General features: G+C 46.4%; 1 protein-coding gene across 2 annotated transcripts in view; it reads left to right on the plus strand.

Moving 5' to 3' along the window:
- Positions 1 to 22,192, plus strand: part of FAT2 (FAT atypical cadherin 2) — a 59,720-nt gene that overhangs the window by 19,452 nt on the left and 18,076 nt on the right. Inside the window, exons 4-14 of one of the 2 annotated variants that reach the window (XM_074883710.1) lie at positions 4,131 to 4,192; positions 5,032 to 5,343; positions 5,996 to 6,206; positions 8,685 to 8,824; positions 10,602 to 10,877; positions 11,328 to 11,538; positions 12,514 to 16,581; positions 18,814 to 19,010; positions 19,634 to 19,787; positions 20,575 to 20,808; positions 21,612 to 22,001. In XM_074883710.1, the coding sequence (XP_074739811.1) occupies positions 4,131 to 4,192; positions 5,032 to 5,343; positions 5,996 to 6,206; positions 8,685 to 8,824; positions 10,602 to 10,877; positions 11,328 to 11,538; positions 12,514 to 16,581; positions 18,814 to 19,010; positions 19,634 to 19,787; positions 20,575 to 20,808; positions 21,612 to 22,001 (6,255 nt within the window). The remainder of the gene's footprint in view (positions 1 to 4,130; positions 4,193 to 5,031; positions 5,344 to 5,995; positions 6,207 to 8,684; positions 8,825 to 10,601; positions 10,878 to 11,327; positions 11,539 to 12,513; positions 16,582 to 18,813; positions 19,011 to 19,633; positions 19,788 to 20,574; positions 20,809 to 21,611; positions 22,002 to 22,192) is intronic. The other variant, XM_074883711.1, reaches the window with a different exon arrangement.

The raw sequence follows: 22,192 nt of genomic DNA on the forward strand, positions 1-22,192 counted from the left end.
TCTCAATTCCCTAAAGAGGGTGGAGAAAAAGAGGGAAAATAAATGAAAGGCTAATGAGAAGAGGGAATAAAACTGTGCAGTAAGATGAAAGCTTTCTGCCATTGGCAATGGAATCTCTCCAGCCCAGCCTGGCAGCTGGTGCAGAGCAGTGTTTGTGGGAGACAGAGATAGATAGATAGATAGATACATACATACATACATACATACATACATGGAGAGAGAGATAGATACATACATACATACATACATGGAGAGATGGGGTGATAGCAGGGTTTGGGGTACTCTTTTGCTGGAAAGGTTTTCAGCTTTTGTGTAGGGTTTGCAGTCCCTGATGTGAAGGGGGTTCCAGTCCAGACAGGACCAAGAGAAATCAGGAGTCCATGGCAGGAAGAGTCAGGACAAAGCCATTCATGCTGCTGAAAGGCTGTTTGGAGAATCTTTCTACCTTGGACTATTCACCTTCAGCTCTTATCTAGTGCTTGTTCTTCTGGTGCTTCTCCTGCTGTGTCAGTGTCCACGGGCTTCCCCAGGATGCCTGTGGTTCCCTGCATTTCTCTGCATGGAAGGACATGCAGACACAGCCTGCTCTTTAAATCTGGGGGATGGTTACACTGCTGCTCCCTGAGCCAATTACCACCAGCTCCAGCTGAGCATGGAATAGTGCAAAGCATGGTGAGAACAAAAGGGGAGGTGATAGGAGGAGAAGAAAACAGAATAGAAGGTGAAATGGAAGCAACAGTGAGACAACAGAAACAGGATTTCAGGAGAACAACCTCTTCCCTTCTCAGGCTCTTGTGAAAGCCCCAATGCCTGCAAACTTGATTCTGGCTATTTTAACTATCTTAGATTTTCCTCCCTGCAGCGAGGGAAGGGGGCCAGCAACCTCCACCCCAGCCCTGATCTTGCCAGCAGAAGTTATTATTATTTTTTGTTCCCTAACAACAATGCACTGTTAATTTTGCTGCTCCTGTTCCAACACGACCAGCTTTCCTCTCTCCCCTTTCCAGGCAGCAAACAGGAGAATTACAGACAATCCTTTCCCATTGCCGTGTGTAGATAGGCTGCAAGAGCAGAGCTTGTGCCTGCCTGTATGCAAGCAACAGAAAGGATTGTTTCTGGACCTTCAGGTGAATGCAGAGCTTGGCTAATTGACCAAGTGCAATTAGGACCTTTGACAGTTTTGTCCAGTCTCTGTAGGACTCAGGAGAAACTTTCAGGGCCACATACAAGAACACAAATAAAGGACACCCACTCAATTGCAAGTCCTGTGGAAAGGGCTAGCTGGTGTTTTCCAGAGGGGCAGAGACTGCACTGATAACTCACACATGTGCACATGCACACGCAAAACACTCTCATTAAAACCTAAACATGCACGTCCCAGGTCCGTGGAGGGGGCAGCAGAAAGAACCGAGGAACTGTTTCTCCAGGCCATGAAAGCTGACAGCAGTTCCCCTTTAATAACAGTTTCCACTTCCATTTTAGCCCTCTGGCTTCACAGAGTGTATAACCAAGTAGCAACATATAAAAATATGCATTAATTCCAGCTGACTTCTCTCAAGCACCACGTCCGATCCCCGTCTCCCTGTCTCTGGGTGCTCAGCTGCCGTGTGAACAGTGCTGGCAGTTTGTGCATCTTGGCAGCTGCACAGCACCACGGCTCCGTACGGGAATTAGAGTGATTAACCGTTAACCACAAGAGCTGTCTGATCTCAAGGCAGAGTGGTAACTGACTCTGCAGTGGGGAACTGGGAGCTGCGGTTGGGCACGGGGTAAGGGACAGAGGGAGTTTGCCTGGGGTCAGGAGGAGAAGCCAACCCTTTGACTTGTCGCTCAACAGATATGAAGCTAAACCCAAAAATGCCATCTGGTCAGAATCCCAGCTGGGATATGGTACAGGTCTGTGATAGAGAGTAGAGTCAGCTCTTACTCCCCAGGACATCTGAGCATCTTCAGTGGCACAGACATTCAAGATAGTCATTAAGTTCCAGTTCATCTGCCTTCACTACAGTCCTTCTTCTCCAGCTGTAGAAAGCTCAGCTACGAACCTGTTTTCTTTCATTTTTATCATTAGGTCATGAAAGAATTTCAGGGTGTGGCCAGGCAAATCCAAATAATCTCTTCAGAGTGGTTTAAGTTACCTTCCATCAGCTGACATGCAGTAGCCAAGTGCAAACAAGGTATTAGTCTGTTGCAACTGAATTTTGCAATCTGGTAGACTAGAAATATCCCGAGTGTGCACACAGGTATTGGGTAGCTCCATCGTTAGTATCTAGCTATGTGTCCTATGGGCTTCTTAGGCCAAAATTATGAACCATCCTCTAAGGTAGCTGGAGTTTTAGGCTTTGCTCCCCTCTTCTAGCCACCCTCTTGGCAATGTGGACAGGTGCATCAGAGGTCTCAGTGAAATGCTGCTGCAATGACTCCTTTAGGCCCCCATTAAAAGAGCACTTCCATGCATATCAAGAGTTTTGTTGTTATTGGAGTCCTACAACCTCCCACAAACCTGGGAGAGTTTCAAAAGCTCCTCAGCCAGTGTGCTCTCAGGCCACTGCTGAGTCCTCTTCACCTGCCAAGACGTCAAAAGGAAGATTAGGGAGAAGAAAAAAAATCCATGACATACATACAAACAGTCTTTCAAATCATCTTGTCATAACACATTAAGGAGTGTTGATTTATGATTGTAAAGGCATTAAATAAGTGTTTAGTGCAGCGGCTGGTGCCAAATACAAATAATCCCAGAGAACAAGTGGAAACAGTTAACAATAGTCTTGTTCCAAGCAGCTGCTCCTTGCTCCCTCCTTCAGCTGCCCGGTGTTACCTGCAGCCATTTGAAATTTTCTCCTGCCTATCATGATCAGACAGCAATACACCAAAGTATGATACAACTGAAAACAATACTATTAATTAAAACTTTCTGGCTTTGAACCAGAAATGAGAGTTGAGATGGGTTCATGCAACTCTGAGTTACAAGTCTTTCAGGATGCACAAGTCCACGTGCTCACACCGCTGCAAATGCACGCTGCCTCCCATGCAAAGCATTTCCCAGAGCAGCATGAGCCTGCATCACTGCTTGTGGTGGTCAGGAAAATTCACCCTGCCTTTCATTTGTGTGAGGAAGCAAGACCTCCCTTCACGAGGAATCAACACCATGATAACAGCGACCACTGGGAGCAGGAGATGCAGGGAACGGACAAAAACACTCACAGGTGTCAGACTTGATGACTGGCAGATAATCATGTATTATGCATACAACTTCATCTGTAAAGCAGTTGTGAAAATGGTCTAGAGCTGCTTTTCCCCAAAGGTGAAGAGTCAAGGCACCTGATAAGGACTATTATCAAACCAGATGTGGAAACACAAGCCTCAACTCCATCCTTTCCACGCTTGCATCTACTCAGCCTAGTCACTGACAGGCCAAAAAGAGGCAATTAAGATGATTTTGTTTAAACTCTAGTTTATTACAGCCACAATTCCTCCCTCCTGCATCCAACCTATTCCCTGTGGTTAAACTAGTGTGTATTTTTTAGAAATCCCTCAAATCTTGCAATTGTTAGAAGATTCATCCTGTCTCTCAGCAAAGCTTAAATAATATACCCCCATTATTATAGACTGCGTACCTTATTTTTAGCCTGAATGCATTTGTTCTAGTGGTAGAATAGAGGGTATTTCCCAAGACAGAAGACAAGCTTTTGTCAAAACACTGTAAATTACAAAGAGCAAGGTTCAGCACAGGGAACATAGGAGTCGAGACTTGTTAAGAAGCCAAACTTGTGCCAGCGCATGCAGAATGTTTCTTACTTAGAGGCATAAGAAAAGTTTTGTTTTCACAGTCCTGCAGCCTTTCTCACCAAATGCCTTGACAACCCTCAACTGATGTAGGCATCTGGCAGGTGTCCACCCTCCTGTGGCCTCTGTAAAATCAGAGGTGTGAGAGCAGCACCTCTACACAGGGATCTGCACTGGAAGTGGACAGCTTGCCCTCAGGTGATATCTGTCTCTCTCCTCGGATCACAAAGGGAACCTGAAGCAGGACGAGCGGGCAGGCTGGTGTGGGACACGCGGGGGTTTGATCAGCCCTGGCTTTCCTCGGACGCTGAGTCTTGGAGCTCAAAGGGTTTCTTTCTTGGCAGGTCTGATTTCTACAACTTCACGGCAGCTGGATCGAGAATACAAGGCTGAACATATCCTAGAGGTGGGTAATGATGATTGTAATTAGCTTTATTTACCTACAAGTGTATTAAGTCCTCAAAGAGCTTTCCTTGCAAGTTGGAGCACAGAGAAAGAATCTCATCCCATCAGCTCCCAACTGCTGGGAAACTTAATTAAACGGTGTGTGTTGCCCTAAGAGACAGCTGCAGCAGTACTGCGGGGTTTATTATTTCCTTACTGAAGACTGGAGCAAAAGGCCTGTTCTGGAAGCTGTGGGAATGCAGGAAGAGGACTGGAATTGTCCTCTAGCAGGATAGATAATAACTTATGGGGGAAAGAGCAAGCCAGAGAAATCCACCCTCATTTATCTCGTTGTATCAGACATTGCTGTGTAGGTTTGTGTTACAGGCCCCCAGCCCCAGCCCCTCCTAGCTATGCATATTTACATTTGAGGGATCTTGAGGTGTTTCACTCTATCAGGGTGATTGAGGATAATAAATTTCACCCTGCAATGCAACATGCTGGGAGCGTGCACAGGCACAGCAAAGTGAGGATGGGTGATAACTTGCCAAGCCACTGCAATACAAACATTTTCAGTTGTGTGACCCCTAATGACCAATATGACCCACTGCCCGGAGCGATGGCAAGCAGGAGCCCTGCAGACGCATCTCCCTGTGCATGCACAAACCTTGCACAGTGCCAGCTGCAGCCACCAGCTTTTACCCTGCAGAGAGGAGCAGTGCCTCTGAAAACGTTGAGATACAAATGCAGATCCACACAAAACCCCTGGTTTAGTCATTGCCCATCAGGATGAAGCCTGGCTGCTCATGTCCTAGGTCACGACAAAGAGCTCTGTCACCCACTCGCTTTGCTTGCTGGCAGGTGGCTGTTTCTGACAACGGAGACCCAGCCCTGAAGTCCACCAGCAGAGTTGTGATACAAGTCCTGGATGCCAATGACAGTCCCCCCAGTTTCCCCCACAAGCTCTTCATGGTGCAGCTCCCTGAGAGAGAGGCCTCGGAGACGCCACTGCCGGTCTACAGGCTGATCGCTTCAGACCGTGACCAGGGCCAGAACAGCCAGATCACCTACACCATCGAGGAGGAGGAGGAAGGGATATTCACCATCAACCCCACAACTGGCATGGTGTTCTCCAGGAAGGCTTTTCCTGCCTCTGAATACAACATACTCACGGTGAGAGGAGAGGGAAACAGAGAAATCCAATGGGAAGAGATGGGTGGAGAGGGAAAGAGGAAAGGCTGCAGAAACAGAAAAGATAAAAGAAGGAAAAAAATAGAGAAAATGCAGCAGTGGGAGGAGACCTTGAATGAGACAGATTTGGGTTGCCGGGAGAGAAACTGTGAGGGAATGATGGGAAATGCATAAGGTAAGAAGCTGTTAAAAATGGAGGGTAAATTTAAAATTTAACTGTCCAACCCACTCTGAGAGATGAACACAGTGATCCATGATACCATATGGATGTGGACCCAAACCTGAACAGTCTTTGGGTTTCAGCAGTGGCTCCATTTGGCAGTCTGATCAGGCCATGGAGCTTGGATATAGGTTTAAAGCTCTTCCACACTTGGGTCCTTGCAATGAGGCTTGTGATCCAGGTCTCTGCTGTGAATTGAGCTTGGCAGATTTCCTTGATGGTCAAGAGGAATTTGGGTTGCATGGCTCTACCTTGGAAGCAGCCAGAGCATGGGCCACTGGGTCAAGATTTGTTTTGTGGGATTCTGGGCACACTTGGACCGGAAACTCCTGGAGGGTGGGAGAAGCAGCTTCCCGTGAGGCTCCCATGGGCTAAACCAGCCTTCTCTCTGACTGCACGTGCATTTCCCGGCAGGTCAAGGCAACAGACGGCGGCAGCCCACCACTTTCCTCCCATGTGCGGCTTCACATCAGCTGGGTCGCCCGGCCTGGCCCTTCCTCAGAGCCACTAGCTTTCGATGAACCCCACTTTAACTTTGCCGTGATGGAAACAGATCCTGTAAACCATATGGTGGGAGTGATCAGCATTGAAATGGGCCCCAGCCAAGTGTGGTTTAATATCACAGGTGAGACACAGAAATTAAACCAGCAGTGTGTGTCTGGGAGCATTTGCCCCAGCTGCCTTGGCTTTCAGCACTCGCATGCCTGAGCTAATGAAGTTGTTTGCTTTAGGTGTAGGTGAGCTACAAGGAAAGCTTTCTCACAGACACCAAAACGCTTAAACAGCCATAGACAAAGCTGCCTGTCCAAGGGCTCTCGTGCCAAGTGCAATTATCTAACACACTTTTTTAATGACATTTTGGGACTTGCCAGTGTTTGAGGTGTTCTCCGATGTCGCGTGAAAGGCAGGGCATGCCAGCCCCAGCTCCTCCTGGGAATCAAGTGACACTGTTGGTTGTGGTAAAACAGTCTGCAAGGATCCAGGTGTCTGGGTGGGTCTTGCAGACACCCCCTTGTCACTCCCTCCCTGCTGAGCCTATAGTCTCGACAGGGAGCTGACAGGGAAGGATTCCTCAAAGAGCTGGTCTGACCTAACTGGTGGGGCTCTCCCTTCCACCTCACAGCATCCCACAGATGACTTACTTAGACATGAAACATGACGGAGCTCTAGGACCTCCTCTAAGACACACGATGCTAGGGCAGAGGGGATGTGGGCTGTCACCCCAGGGGACTCGTCAAGCAGCGTATGTGCAGAACTGGTCCTACCAATGAGGGCCAATTGTGCTCACGTAATTTGGTGTTTTGAAGTGGTGCCCCAATCTGCCTTGCTCAGCCTTTCCCTGACATTGCCTGCAGGGCTTGCCTTCGTCAGAAAAAGCCTTAATTGAGTGAGTGAATAGTTTTTCCCATTACTATGTTAGGGCAGGGATAATGGTGTATAAATACAATTAAGCAACAAGAGATAGAATGCTACCAGGAGCAGACAGTATCAGTGCAAGTCTTACCTGGCATTAGTAGTGTCTGCTTGGGTTTGCAGAATTAACGGTATATTCCTCTGAATGTTATCCCATTGATTTCCTGCTGAGTGCTTGCCTGTATGCTTGGCCTCATCTTTGCCAGTTTCTAGTGCACCAAGTGCTACTCAGGGCTCTCTTAGTTTCTATACAGGTGGAAAAGGACAGGATTTCATTTTCCCTGCTAGGGAAGCAAAGCATCACAGTAGCTGGCAACCAAGCGGGTGATGCAGAGATCCAGGAGACTTCAGCACCTCATTCAAAAACTTGTCTTTCCCTGTCCACAAAGGCTCTGTCACTGGGGTTGATGGTGTCTGCAAAACTCTGACAGAGCAGCATCTTTCTTCAGCTCTTTCCTTTCCTGGGCTTCCTCTTTCCCTTCGGCACCGTGCAAAAGGAACCCTTCTGTCTTTCTCAGGGAAAGGCATCCATGGGTCTCTCTTTTCCTGTCTCTGCTTCTTTCTGTCTCCTTCCCAGCAGGAAAATGGTGGTCCAGATGGCTGGCAACCACTGCATTTCTCCCACAAGGGAAAATGTGTAATTTAACAACCAGCCAAGATTTTCCCAGATGGTAAGAGAATAAAACAGAATACCAAGCATCCAGCAGCCAGGAGGGGAAAAGTTGAGACCTGGGATAAATCGCAGAAAACTGCTTCTACCTCTCCATAGCTCAGAACAGCGTAGCAGTGTTTCACGTGCAATGGAGAACTAACAGGCCACCAGCAAGCGAGGCATGAGAAAGGAACTACCACGCCAGGGCTGAACAGCAGTAGCATGAGGGAAAGCCTTCTGCTGCTGAGCTGCTCAGGCCTGCGGTTCCCTGCACTACGCAGCCATCTGGGTTGGAGTCAACAGGCTCTGCTCACCCTGGAAGCACCGTCTGCCTCCCCAACTGTTCGCGTATTGGGCTTCTTCAGGTAGCTCACAGGCTCCCAACTGTGACAATGAAGACCATTGCTGATATGCCCATGGTGTGACCTTGAATTGGAAGCCAGCAAGACTGTTGTTCAGCCCTGCAGATCCCTGATCCATGCTAAGCCTGTGATGCTGCATAGCTGGAGACCTTGTGCAAATAAATCAATGTTCAAATGTGCCTGTTTCAAATCTAGCCAGGACATCATATGCATATGTACATCCCTTCCCCTTCTCTCCTCCTCTTTTTCTCCAATTCCCCTCACCTTCCCTTTTGTACTCCTTTGTCACCATCTGTGACTACCTCTTTGTCAAGCTTCTCCATATCCTCCCTATCTCCTGTGTCCATCTATCACATTTTGTATTGAGTTTCCAGATTAGGGGGAAACTTCACCTGTAGCACCATCCCCAGTCTAGCTGTGGCCAAAGAGGTATGGAGTTAATGCGTACCCCATTCAAGGTATATTGCCTGGCATGCCACATGTCTGTGGCTGGGCATGAGCTCCTTATGTGGTTTGTGTATGGTGTCTGGAGGGGAGATCCTCATCCTTTGGATCTCCAGGGAGCTGCTAGAATACCTTCCCCTGCAGAGGCTGCCAGCACCTGCAGCTTGCTCCAGACAGAAGTCTAAGTGTAACTGTCCACCCATTTCCTTTTCTCATCTCTCCCTTAACCCAGGTGGTGATGATGACATGGATTTTGACATTGAAAAGAGTACAGGCAGCATGGTCATTGCAAGAGCCCTCGATGCAAGGAAGAAGTCAAGCTATAACCTGACAGTAGAAGTCACTGATGGGTCTACTACCATCAAAACCCAGGTAACGTTGTTTTCTTTAGTAGAGACCCCATCTAGAGTGAGTATATGCCAAAGGGAGTCTTTCTTCTGACTCCACTGAGCTCCGGATCAGGTGCCAGGCACAAGAATCTCCCTACACTGTGATCTTACATTACACAGTGACCCAAGTCTTTCCTAAGTACCAAGCTAAGATTTTTTTTTACATTGTTGGAAACAAATGGTCTAGGGAAGCCTGGGCCTTTTCTGTTGATCACAGCTAGCACACAAGGACAACTCTACACCACCAGCCAAGTTGGGGTAGCAGTTCACACTCTCAGACCTCAGCTTGCTCTCAGTGGCTCAGGCTGAACTACAACATAACTGGGACAACATGCTAATACGTAAGGGAAGTGCATACACAGTTAGATCAGGCTTGGGTTCATGGTGCCGTGTCAAGAGGTGTTCTTGGGACTTGCTAGCCTACGTAAAGCCAGCACAGACAGATCTGCAAGAGGTGAGGTCAGGTCAGGCCCTGTGCTGCTCCAAGTGCGTGGCACATTGATAATATATCAGCACAGAGAGTCAGGGCGTGAGTGGAGCAACTGCAGAGATGCTGTGTCCTCTGAGTTGCCACATGAAAAGCAAGCACTGGTGAAAGGAGACACTTTGCTCTCAGGCGTGTCCCTGATCCCCAGTTAAAAGGGCTGGTTTGCCCATCTTTACCTACCCTCGGGAGGGGTATTCAGGGCTTGATCTTTCACCAACCATTTTCTCCACACGTAAGCAACCAAAAATCCAGACCTCACTGCACAGGAAGACCTAGAATGTGAGTCACCCCTCAGTGACGCTTATCGTGGGAAATTCACTGTGGAGGTTTGCAGGGTATGATGAGTGAGCAACACTACCATTCCTGTGAAACGCAATGCTAATGGATGGCTAGCTATCTCGACTATCTTTAAGTATTGTTCCAAATAAACAAACAAAGCCCCACCTTGCCTGGTGTGCATTCCCTGCCACCTTGCAGCTCATACCTACGTTTATTTTGGCACTCAAGGCCGCTAGCAGATGTCAGAAAACTTGCTTGTGCAAAACACCCATGGCATGTTCAGGTTTGCTAGAGGAAGCAAATTATTACACTTGGTTGGGACTTCCTAAGATGCAGCGAACACATCAGTACGGGGGTCAGGACAGTCAGGGTAGAAGACCAAACAGAAGAAATTAGGTGACTTCACAGGCAAGATTCAGGCAGGCCATTCACAGGGGTTTGCTGTCAAATGCAGAGGGGAAGATTTGGCTAAAAAGTGCAGACCACAAACTTTGCTACTGCATACGTTCTCCACACACGTGCTGCTCTTGTGATAGGTCAGCCCCTCCCTTCCTTTACCAAACATCCCCTCTCTGTCAGCTTTCTGGTGTGTAATTAATGAGGGCCAATGGCTGTGGAGGCATCAGCCAGCAAAGCTGGCACCACGGCTGAGCGACTGCTACTTTTCATGGCAGGCTGTGATGGTTACTCCGTGTGCCAAGTACAAGCACGTTCAGTCTGAATGGCTTGCCAGATTGGAGATATTTTAAAAAATGAGAGGAAGCAAACTGAAAATCACTAAGGGAAAGCACAGCAGGAGTTCCTTGGAGAGAAGGACAGAAGGGCTCCCAGCCACCGTGGATGGCAAAGCTCCAGAAGTTGGAAAGCTGTGACGGTTACAAGGCTCAGAGCATGGCTACACCCAAGAGGGGTTGGTAGCTGAGATTTTACATGGCTTCATAAATCAGGTTGCTCCCATGTCCCTGCTGCCCTCACTGTGCTGTCTCCACCACAGGCATTTATCCACGTGATTGACATCAACCAGCACCGTCCCCAGTTCCTGGAGAGCCATTACGAGGTGAGGATTCCTGAAGATACCCCCTCGGGGAGGGAAATCCTTCAAGTCAGTGCAACAGACAAGGACAAAGGCAAGGGGCTCATCTACACCATCCATGGCAGCGTGGACCCCAAAAGCACCAGACTTTTCCAGTTGGATCCAAGCAGTGGGGTCCTCACAACAGCAGAAGGCTTCAGTTCCCAGCCCATGCCCCAGCACACCCTAACAGTGATGGTGAGTCCTAGCCAAACCCTGCTGAGTCCCTCAGCTTGGCCAGGGTATATGGGTCACTGGAGAAATTAAAACTGGTTCTAGTCTTTGAGGGAGGATTCTCTAGAACAACAGGAAAGAGGGTGTTAATGTTTACTCTATAACCATCCTGAATAAATCTAGGTAACTCCCTCCTTTCTTCTAAGCATGTGCTGAGCCCATCACCTGTTAATTTCATTGGAGAGCCACTGGATTCTTATACAAGAAGCACAGTGAATAATTGTTAATGTTTGTTTTCAAGTTCAAGACTGAGCTTTGGTGCTGAAACTTACAGGCTCACTCCCACCCAAGGGATTGGTATCACTGAAAAACACCACACTCTGTAAGAGTCTGATGAGCTACTTAGAAGCCCGGTGCAGGCAAGACTGCCCGCTCCCCGAGCGTGACCGTACCTGCTCTTCCTCTGTCATTCAGGTACGAGACCAGGAGGTCCCCATCAAGAGGAACTTTGTTCGAGTCATCATCCATGTGGAGAACTGCAACCTTCACCCTCCCCAGTTCAGCAGCATCCATTACGAAGCAGAAGTGCTGGACTCAGCAGTGGTGGGCACAGAAATTATACAAGTCAGAGCCCTTGATCAGGACCAAGGAGCCAATGCTGAAATCCACTACTCCCTTCAGGCAGGTGAGAGCCATGCAACAATACAGTTTAGGCTGTGAACATGCCTGCATTTCCATCCTCTAGCTGTTGGCCAGACAGCTGACCAGCTTTCTCTAGCTGTTGCAAAGAACAGAAAATGGCTGCACAGTTCTAAAATACGTTTTCCATCCTACCCAGAGAAAATCTAGAGCAAGCAGGTAATTTCCATGTTATGGAATATTAACATCCTTCCTTTAGAAGACAGTTCAATGTTTGGTCACTGGTCTAAGAGAAAATGTGACTGGATGAGTTAGTCAACTTAAAATCTGCTCTTCTCATCCATGGGAACTGAGGGAGGGATCCCTGTTCAGTTGTTAGGCAAAAATACTCCAACTCCCACAGCAGTCGTCATCACTTTCACCAATTCTACCAAGAAATACCTCCTTGAGGAATGATGAGTACTCTCTCAGCATTGGCTGATGGCGGGTTTGGGTCATACAAGCTCAGTAGGCAGGTATTTTATCATTCATTCTAAAGGTTAAAACTTAAATATTTATGTCTGTGCCACACTGCCTATTTAGCAGGTAAATACTTTGTAGGAGACAAGCCATCCTTTGCTCCATCTTTCTCACTGCAATTTAGATCAAGGACTGAGGAATTTAATTGCTCCTGAAGTATTGGTAATTATAAGCATGACAGGGCTTGAAGAAACTAGTACAGTCTGTGCTACCATGTTCTGCACACGAGGCAAAAGCTTCAAGCACATGCTCTGCCACCACTAAATATGCTCAAATTAGAAGGGTATTTATCTCTAATTCACATTTTGATTGATTTAAAAGTTAGCTTGTAGATCTCAATGGGTTAATTGTTCTTAGAATGAAAATTATTTAGAAATTAATGAAGATTCTTGTCTCCCAGTGAAAGAAAGAGATGTTAATTAGGTCTGAAATCAGGAGCATCTATGGAAAAGAGGTTCAGAAAACCAAAACCAATAGGGTGTCTGCATTCTTCACTTTGTAGTTTCTCTTCTTGCAGGTAATGGGGAAGGTTTCTTTAGCATCGACCCATATTCTGGAATTATTACAGTTGCCCAGAAACTGGACCCATCCAGGCAGGAGCGATTTACTCTTATTGTAAAGGCAGAAGATCAGGGGTTCCCCCAGCTTAAAGATTCTGCTACAGTACACGTCCGCATTAGACCATCTGATCGAACCCCTCCAAAATTTCCAGAGGCCGAATACATCACAGAGATCAGTGAATCCACTGCTGTTGGCTCTCCTCTGATCCAGGTTTCAGCCACAAGCTTGTCACCAGTCAGCTATGAAATAAAAGATGGAAATGGAGATGGAGTATTCTCCATGAACTATCAGTCAGGCCTTATTTCCACTCAGAAGAGCTTAGATTTTGAGCAGGTATCTTTTTACCAGTTGAAAGTCCGTGGCACCAACATGGCTGGAGCATTTATGGACACAATGGTACTTATCTATGTCATAGATGAGAATGACAATGTGCCCATCTTCGTTAAGCCTTCCTTCGTTGGCTGGCTCATGGAGAATGCTCCATCACAAAGCATGGTGCTGGATGAAAGTAATGCTCCCCTCGTGACCCATGCAACAGATGCTGATCAAGACTCCAATGCTCTGCTGGTCTATGAGATTTTGGAACCGGAGGCACTGAAATATTTCACAGTAGATCCCAGCACAGGGACGCTGACCAGTCGTGCTGATATAGACTATGAGCTCACCCCAGTTTTCCACTTCAGTGTACATGCACATGACAGTGGAAGTCCCAGCTTATTTGCATCCAAGCCAGCCAAGGTCACAATCCATGTTAAAGATGTGAATGATTCACCTCCAGTCTTTTTCAAAGACACTTATGAGCTTTCTGTGTTGCTACCTGCCCACCCAGGGATGGAGCTTTTGTCAGTGCAGGCAAAAGATGCAGATTCGGAGGTGACCTACAGCATCATAGAAGGGAACCTTGATAATGCTTTCTATATTCATCCACTCACAGGTCTCATCTCCATTCTTAATGCTACTGGCCTGGGAAGCTATCGTGAACTCACAGTCAGAGCTGGTGATGGCTTATATAAGAGTACTGCTCTGGTTAAGCTAAATTTAACTCAAGCACAAGGTACAGGCTTAAAATTTGATCAAGACGTGTATACAGCAACTGTGATGGAGAACTCTACAGATGAGAAGACTCTCACCGTTCTTGGGGTCAAGGGTTATCAGCTAAATGAACCACTTTTCTATTCGCTTTTGAATGGAAAGGAAAGATTCAAAATGATCCAGGCATCTGGAGTACTCCAGACCAAGGGTGTGAAATTTGACCGCGAAACACAAGACATGCATGAGGTAGCTGTGGAAGTGAAGGACAACAGAAAACCACCAAGAGTGTCCCAAGCCACAGTCAAGGTTTATGTAGAGGATGTCAATGACAATCCACCGCAGTTTGAGAATGTGCCATATTACACCTCGGTGCAGGACGGCACAGAGCCAGGGGACGTACTTTTTCAGGTGTCAGCAACAGACAAAGACATAGGGGATAACGGAGCCATTACCTACTCATTTGCAGAGGACTACAAATACTTTTGGATTGACCCCTACCTAGGAGACATCTCACTTAAGAAGCCTCTTGATTATCAAGCTTTAAATAAATACAACCTCCAAGTCATTGCTAAGGACAAAGGCAAGCCTCCCCTCCATGCTGAAGAGGAGGTTGTGATCAGTGTGAGGAACAAATCCAACCCTCTGTTCCAAAGTTTGTACTACCGAGTGAAGGTGCCAGAAAACATCCCCCTGTACACTTCTATCCTCCACATACAGGCTCGCAGCCCTGAAGGCTTGCGCCTCATCTACAACATTGTGGAAGAAGACTCCCTGAAACTGTTCAGCACTGACTTCAAAACTGGTGTCCTTACTGTCACAGGCCAGCTGGACTATGAACTAGAGACAAAACACGCGTTCACTGTTAGAGCCACAGACACAGCTCTAGGATCCTTTTCAGAAGCCAGAGTAGAGGTGGAGGTAGAGGACATTAATGACAACCCCCCCATATTTTCTCAGATCATCTACACAGCATCTGTCTCAGAGAGTTTGCCAGCACAGACCCCTGTTGTCCAGCTCTTTGCTTCTGATAAGGATTCAGGCAGAAACAAAGTGGTCTCCTATCAGATCTTGGATGATGGTTCAGATGCTACCAAGTTCTTTAATATTGATGCCAACACAGGGCAAATAACAACAGCTCAAGCACTTGATTATGAAAAAAATCAACAGTTTCGTATGAAAGTAAGAGCTATAGATCATGGGATGCCTCCACTTAGCAGTGATGCCTTGGTAATCGTAGATGTAACAGACATCAATGACAATCCCCCTGAGTTCAGCCAGCTTCAGTATGAAGCCAAGGTAAGCGAAATGGCTACATGTGGGCACATCGTGATAAAAGTCCAGGCCCTGGACCCCGACAGTGGAGACACCACCCGACTGGAATACGTGATACTCTCAGGCAACGACAACAGGCATTTCACTATCAACAGCACTTCTGGAATAATATCCATGTTCAACCGCTGCAAAAAGGACTTGGAGTCATCTTACAATCTCAGGGTTTCTGCTTCAGATGGAGTTTTCAAGAGCATTGTGCCTGTGTATATCAACACCACAAATGCCAATAAATACAGTCCCTCTTTCCAGCAGAATGTGTACGAGGCAGAGCTGGCAGAAAATGCCGAGATAGGTACTAAAGTGATTGAGCTGCTGGCTATTGACCCAGATGGTGGTCCATATGGCACCATAGACTATACCATCATAAATAAACTCGCCCATGAGAAGTTCTCCATAGACAATAAAGGCCATATTGCCACACTCCAAAAACTGGACAGGGAAAATTCGACAGAGAGAGTCATTGCCATTAAAGTCATGGCCAAGGATGGGGGTGGGAAGGTGGCATTCTGCACTGTCAAAATAATTCTTACAGATGAGAATGACAACCCACCCCGGTTCAAAGCCTCTGAATACACACTGTCCATCCAGTCTAATGTAAGCAAAGGCTCCCCTGTCATCCAGGTACTGGCTTACGATGCTGATGAAGGTGCAAATGCAGATGTCATTTACTCTGTTGACTCTGTGGAAGATGTGGCAGAAGACCTTGTGGAGATCAATGCTGCCACTGGGGTTGTTAAGGTCAAGGAGAGTCTTGTTGGTTTAGAAAACAGAGCCTTTAACTTCAAGGTGAAAGCGGAAGATGGCAGACCCCCTCACTGGAACTCCCTTGTCCCAGTGAATCTTCAGATTGTCCCCAGGGAGGTGACATTGCCAAGGTTTTCTGAGCCCCTTTATACATTCTCTGCATCTGAGGATCTTCCAGAGGGATCAGAAATAGGGTCAGTCAAAGCTTTTGCAGAGAATCCCATCATATACAGCCTGGTGAAGGGAACCACTACAGAGAGTAACAAGGATGAGGTGTTCATACTGGATGAACAAACAGGGGCTTTGAAAATCAAAAAGGCCATGGATCATGAGACCACCAAGTGGTACCAAATTGATGTTATGGCTCACTGCTCACATCAGGAGACTGAGCTGGTCTCTCTGGTCTCTGTGAACATCCAAGTGCAGGATGTCAATGACAACAGACCTATTTTTGAGGCAGATCCCTACAAAGCTTTTGTCATGGAGAACATGCCATCAGGAACCACAGTCATTCAAGTGACAGCTAACGATCAGGACATGGGGAATGATGGACAGGTGACCTACAGTCTGGAAGCAGAATCTGGTAATCTCCGAGGACTCTTCACCATTGATGGTGAGAGTGGGTGGATCACCACACTAAAAGAGCTGGACTGTGAAGATCAGGAGATCTACCGGTTTTATGTAGTGGCTACTGACCATGGTAGGAAAGTCCAGCTCTCTTCCCAAACCCTGGTGGAGGTCACTGTCTCTGATGAAAATGATAATGCTCCACAGTTCACCTCAGACTTCTATAAAGGATCGGTTATTGAGAATGCGGAGCCAGGACAGGTCGTTGTCACACTGAGTACCATCGATGCAGACATCTCTGAGCAGAACCGGCGGGTCACATGCTACATAACTGGTGAGTTTTTCCTGACTTTAAATCTTGAGTGAGCAAAGACAGAGTGTCATCTCAAAGTGAGGATTTTATACCTTGTCTTACAGAATATTAATACAGAAATAGCATTATACTGACAGTTCTATCAGAAGCAGATGAAGCCTGAGCTCTGTCATGAGCTGGACTCTGCAGTTAAATGAGTCTGGGGTATCCAAAACTCTTTAGTAACTAACTGCAGTGGGTGGAATTATCATTATAATAACTATCTCACCACTGAATTGTCCTATTCATTTGGAAATAAATAAATGAATAAAAAATATAAGTAATTATGCAGTACTGTAGATATATTTATTTTCACTTTCTGAACAGAGGAATAATTAAGACAGTGTATTTTTATTACCTGTTGCAAGGACAAAAGCAGTGGTACAGCAGAAAGGAAGGTTTTTCTCACACATACTGTGATCTGTATTTAAGTTCTTTGACCCAGCTTTTTCTCTTGCAAACAGTGCAGTCAGTTTACACATCACACATGTGTGTAGCCTGCCTGTATTTTTTTAATAACTATATATATGCACATAGGATGCATATAATGTTCTGGTATGAAAAGTGTTTCTTATGAAGCCACTTTGACTTAACAAACAAGTTGACCTCACAAGGCTGCAGTTAACCACTCTGCAGACTGGTGGATATTTGAGATTGTCATGTCAATCTTAGCATGGGTTTTGGCTAACAAGAAATGCTAAAGATGACTCTCGCATCCCTAAAACTTAAGTTGTGCCAGCTAAAATTAACCACTGCTGTAAAACAACAGAAAAGTTATACTGGAATGTTGGTTGTGCATCTGCACAAGTAGAAGCTTGATTTTACAGTACTTTTTGACTCCAAAGGGTCTTTCTCAGACCTGGAACAGATACTTCAAATTAAAATGTTTGTTCAAACTCAAATGAGGACCCTTCAGGGTCAAAACATTTAGCCAGATCATGCTGCAGCCTGTTATCTATTATTGTAACCATCCAAAACAGCGGAGGAATGCTGGTACTTTCAATTGGTTTATGGCATGCCTAGGTATTTGCAAGCTTTGGGGAGGAAAGATTCAATCCATATATGTATTTGTATTTCTGCCATCTTGAAGGTAGCAGTAACTTCCATCTACTTTAAGCCTGAGAGAATGCTCGCTTATGTTAGTGGTGAATATCATATGCTCCATCTGCTACGTCCTTACACAGGTCAAACTCTACCCATAAACATATAAAAACAACTGCAGCATAACGCTGCAGCAAAAGAAAGGAGGAGGTGAACACAGAGCCTAACTTCCCGTTGTTCACAAGCACATCGATTTCAAACACACAGAAACTAAATTTGAGCATGGGCTGGAGTCTCCCAACATCAGAAGAAGACCTAGCAGAGGTCTCACTGTGTCTCCAGATTCACCACCTCGTCACCACAGTGCAAATGAAAGCAGAGAGAGAGTGAATTTAATTTACCTGGCTGTGCAAGGCCCATCAGAGTCTAACACAAACAAGCCCTGCAGCCAGCTCTCTTCATTGCCTCCCATTACCTAATGTGCTCCCTCCTTCTGCCCAACGGCATGGGTTCAGCAGAGGACACCAGCTCCTTGCCAGAAGAGAAGGATTCTCCAGGGGCAGCATCCACCCCATTTAAAATCTACTCTGTGTAACATCAGCAGGAGTGACATGAATCTGGTGGACTGGAGAGCCTGCCTAGTCTGGATTTACCTGTCTCTCATCATCTGGCTCTTACGGAATCAAAAAGTAGCCCCAGAAAGCACAGCTATATATTAAATACATCTATAGGTTAAAAGGAAGTACCGCTATACATGGGACTGTAACAATAAGATCCAACCAATGTCTGCAGGGTATTTGCAACTCTCACATCCCTTTAGGAACATGCACCAAGAAAGACCGACACGCTTTAGGAAGGTGAGACAATGTGGTTTTGAGGCAATGAATATGCACGTCTGCAGAACATTACTGAGACATTTTTGCAATCAGGAGTTGTTTCCTCCTTCCAGACAGCGAATAATAGAAACAGGCAGGGTGTTTCTCAGCTGTGCAGTGAGGTAGACGAAAAGCTCCTCACCTGCCTGATACGACACCAATGCCCGCTCTGCATCACCACTGCAAGTCCTTCAGCTCTCCTAAGGGACCAGCAGTGGACACATCTATATCCCTTTTCCTTATCACTTCTGATTTTCAGCACTCAGTAAATGTCTTTTTTCATCCTGTCCCCTTCTAGAAGGAGACGTACTGGGACAGTTCACAGTTAACCAAATCGAGGGTGAATGGACAATTTCTTCCAAGAAGCCTCTGGACAGAGAAGATACAGAGAAATATCTCCTCAAGGTTATGGCCTCTGATGGGAAATTTCAGGCTACCACTGAAGTGGAAATTTTTGTTCTGGATATCAATGACAACAGTCCCGAGTGCGGCCAGGTAAGATGTCTGTCCTAGGACATTGGGGGCACGAGGGGAGGGGCTGGGAAGGAGACAACACAATAACAAGGAAGAAAGAACAGAAAGAGCATGTGAAGAGGGTTTGGCTTGTCATAATTCTTCTCACACGATCCTGTTGCTTTGATTATGCTTAGCAATTTTAATTAAGATGCATGTCAAGCAAGAACATTAAATCTAGCCTCCGAGCATGTTTGCCAGCAGTAAGTGAGCGCCTAAGCATTATGAAGGGTAATTTTTGGAGATAAACAATACCAGGAAGCCTCCTGGGTAGGGTCATGTAAATTACCAAGTTTTATATCCTGCTAAATGGAGAGATTCCCATCAGGAGGTTTGTTACTCTGATCGCTGGTATGGATGTTACCCATGGTGAGAAAGAACAGAAGTGGTTGCTTCCCAAAGGAGATTCAAAGGCTTGTGTGAAATGAGCTCACTGGTCCCAGTCCACACCCCGGCAGCCAGCAATGTGAGACACATTGTGTTCCCCTATAAACCACATGGTTTATCCTTCTCTACGAAGCTTCTGCTAGTCCATTCTTCCCCATGCGGGATGAAGGTATTTTGGAGATGGCTCAGATGCCAATGACACCTTCTGTCCTTGCCAGATATTCTACACTGGAAGAGTCTCTGAAGACGCTCTGCCGGGTCTTTTCATTTTGAAAATATCAGCATCTGACCCCGACGTCGGCAGCAATGCCCAGATAACATACAGCCTCCACGGCCCTGGTGCAGAGGAGTTCCGGCTGGGCCCTCATACAGGTGAGAGCTGGGCAATGGGATGCTTTATCCTCTTTCTTACCCACTCCTGAGAAATGCCAGCTCCCAGCATGGCTCAACACTTATGTCCTCTTGAACAAACAAAAGGACTGTTCATTCCAGCTCTGCCAAGCTGGGAAGGAATGGCAAACATCCAGGTGTATTGCAATAGAGTATAGAGTGAGCTCTGAGTCTTCTTGCTAGCTTTCTTAACAAATATTGGCATTAGCATTGTTAAAATGAAGGGCAGACACTATTGCTAACAGCCAGGTCTCAAGGAGGAGAGATCAGCAAGTATTACAGTGCTGGCTTGAGCCGAAGACCCACGTTCTAAACTCTAAAAAACATATTATCAGGTCTTGGGCAGTATATCTGCCCAAAAGTTTCCTCCTTTCCAGACACACATGATGATCATTTTAGAGATCACTTGGGGTTCATTACATTGCAGAAAGCTTAATGCAGTGGGGTTTATAAAGGTGTTTAGAAGTATAATTTATTTATGAGCACTTTTATCCCATGACGGCAGTCACTGCATGAAGTTCAGCCCAACTTGCAGGACTCCCCATGCCAAGCCCTGCCAGGGCACTGGCTGGCAGTGATCCGAGAATAGCCCTGAGCAATGTGGTGTGGACACATCACCACCATTAGCCGGATTACAAACCGTGTTCAAACCTGGTCTGTTGTCTCCCACGGTTCATCCAGGAAGGCAGCGTGCTTGAACCTCTCTGAGCTCTCCTAGGCTACAGCTGCAATTGCAGGAGACAAGACCATCTCCTGTTCTTTCCAACAGGGGAATTGACCACATCTGCACCTCTTGACCGCGAACAGAAACCTGTATACCATCTTGTTGCCAAAGCGACTGATGGCGGAGGCCGTTCCTGCCAGGCAGATATAACGCTGATCGTAGAGGACACAAATGACAATGCACCAAGATTCTTCCCCAGCCACTGCGCCGTGGCCGTTTTTGACAACACCACAACAAAGACACCCATTGCTGTGGTTGCTGCCAGGGACCTTGATGAAGGTGGGTCAGAATGGGATTTACTTTTTAGTAGGGTTTGTCTTTCATTCTGAATAGAAACCTTTGAAACCTAGGGAAGGGCTACAGTGATGGGTATAGATGATTGAATCTTGGTGAAGATGTGCCTGGATCTCATCGCTGACATGTTCTTGACTAACAGGCCAGCATCAGCATTTTTGTGACTCTATAGGAAGTGTAATACCTGTAGAAATACTCAAAGACAGACTTTCAGGACATGCTCAGTAACTGACGCACAGTACAAACATTCACACAGAGTTTGTCTGGGATCCAAACTGGACAGAAACTTTAACAAAGATGGAGATCGAGAATGAGCATAATAAGGAAAAAAGGAGCTTTAGTTCTGGATGGGGTAGATGATATGGATGGAGAGGTCCTTCTGAAGGCGTGAAGATTCTCAGAAACCTGAGTAAGGCTTCTAAGAAAGGAGCTTTCAAGAAAGCTCTCCAGCAGAGACTGAATTTGCAATGACAGAGAAGCAAGATCATATTTATCTGCTTTGGAAGCAGATACAAAGGGAAATTATGTTTAAAAACAAGGGAATTAAAAATGGGAATCACCAGTAAATACAGACAGGTGATGCTGATGGATGATGGTGAGGGTGGCTAGATGTCTGAACCTACAGATGGACAGGGGCACACTTGATCTTCATACAGCCTCCATTTTCCCTAGGAATTTAAGGTCATTAAATAAACAGAGTCTTAATGGATTAAAAAAAAAAAAAAAAGAAAGAAAACCAGCAGCATTGCTACCCATGAATTAACACAGACTGTCCCTTATCCTTTCAGGTCTCAATGCTGAGGTGGTCTATTCTCTGTCTGACTCTGCCAATGGACACTTTTCAATCGAGGAAACCACAGGGGTGATCCGTCTGGAAAAGCCTCTGAAGGATTCTCAGCATTCAGCATTTGAGCTGACAGTCTGTGCTACAGACCGGGGCACCCCGGAGCCCCTCTCTGCTCTTGGCACTGTCACCGTCTCCGTTGTGGATCTAAATGAATACCTGCCTGTTTTCCTGGCCCCTGAATACGTGGCCATGGTAAAAGAAGATGTGGCTGTGGGTACGGAAGTCCTCAACTTGTCAGCTTTGACAAGGGACAATGCAGAAAACACAGAGATCAAGTATGAAATTGTGAATGGCAATGACCACGGGAAATTTCAGCTCAATTCAAACACAGGTAAGACGATCTCATGCCCAAGCACATCCAGGCTGACCCAACATCAAAAGCTGTCCTTGTATGTGTCTTCTCTGGTTCTTCTCCATTTGGCTTGCACTTCTCCTCCTCTCTATCTTTAGCCAACACAGGGTAGGGAATACAGTCTTCTCTTCTACATTAAATTTTGCCAGCCAAGTCACTTAAGGAGTCAC

This window comes from Strix uralensis, chromosome 14, assembly GCF_047716275.1.
Source record: "Strix uralensis isolate ZFMK-TIS-50842 chromosome 14, bStrUra1, whole genome shotgun sequence".
Classification (NCBI taxonomy): Eukaryota; Metazoa; Chordata; class Aves; order Strigiformes; family Strigidae; genus Strix; species Strix uralensis.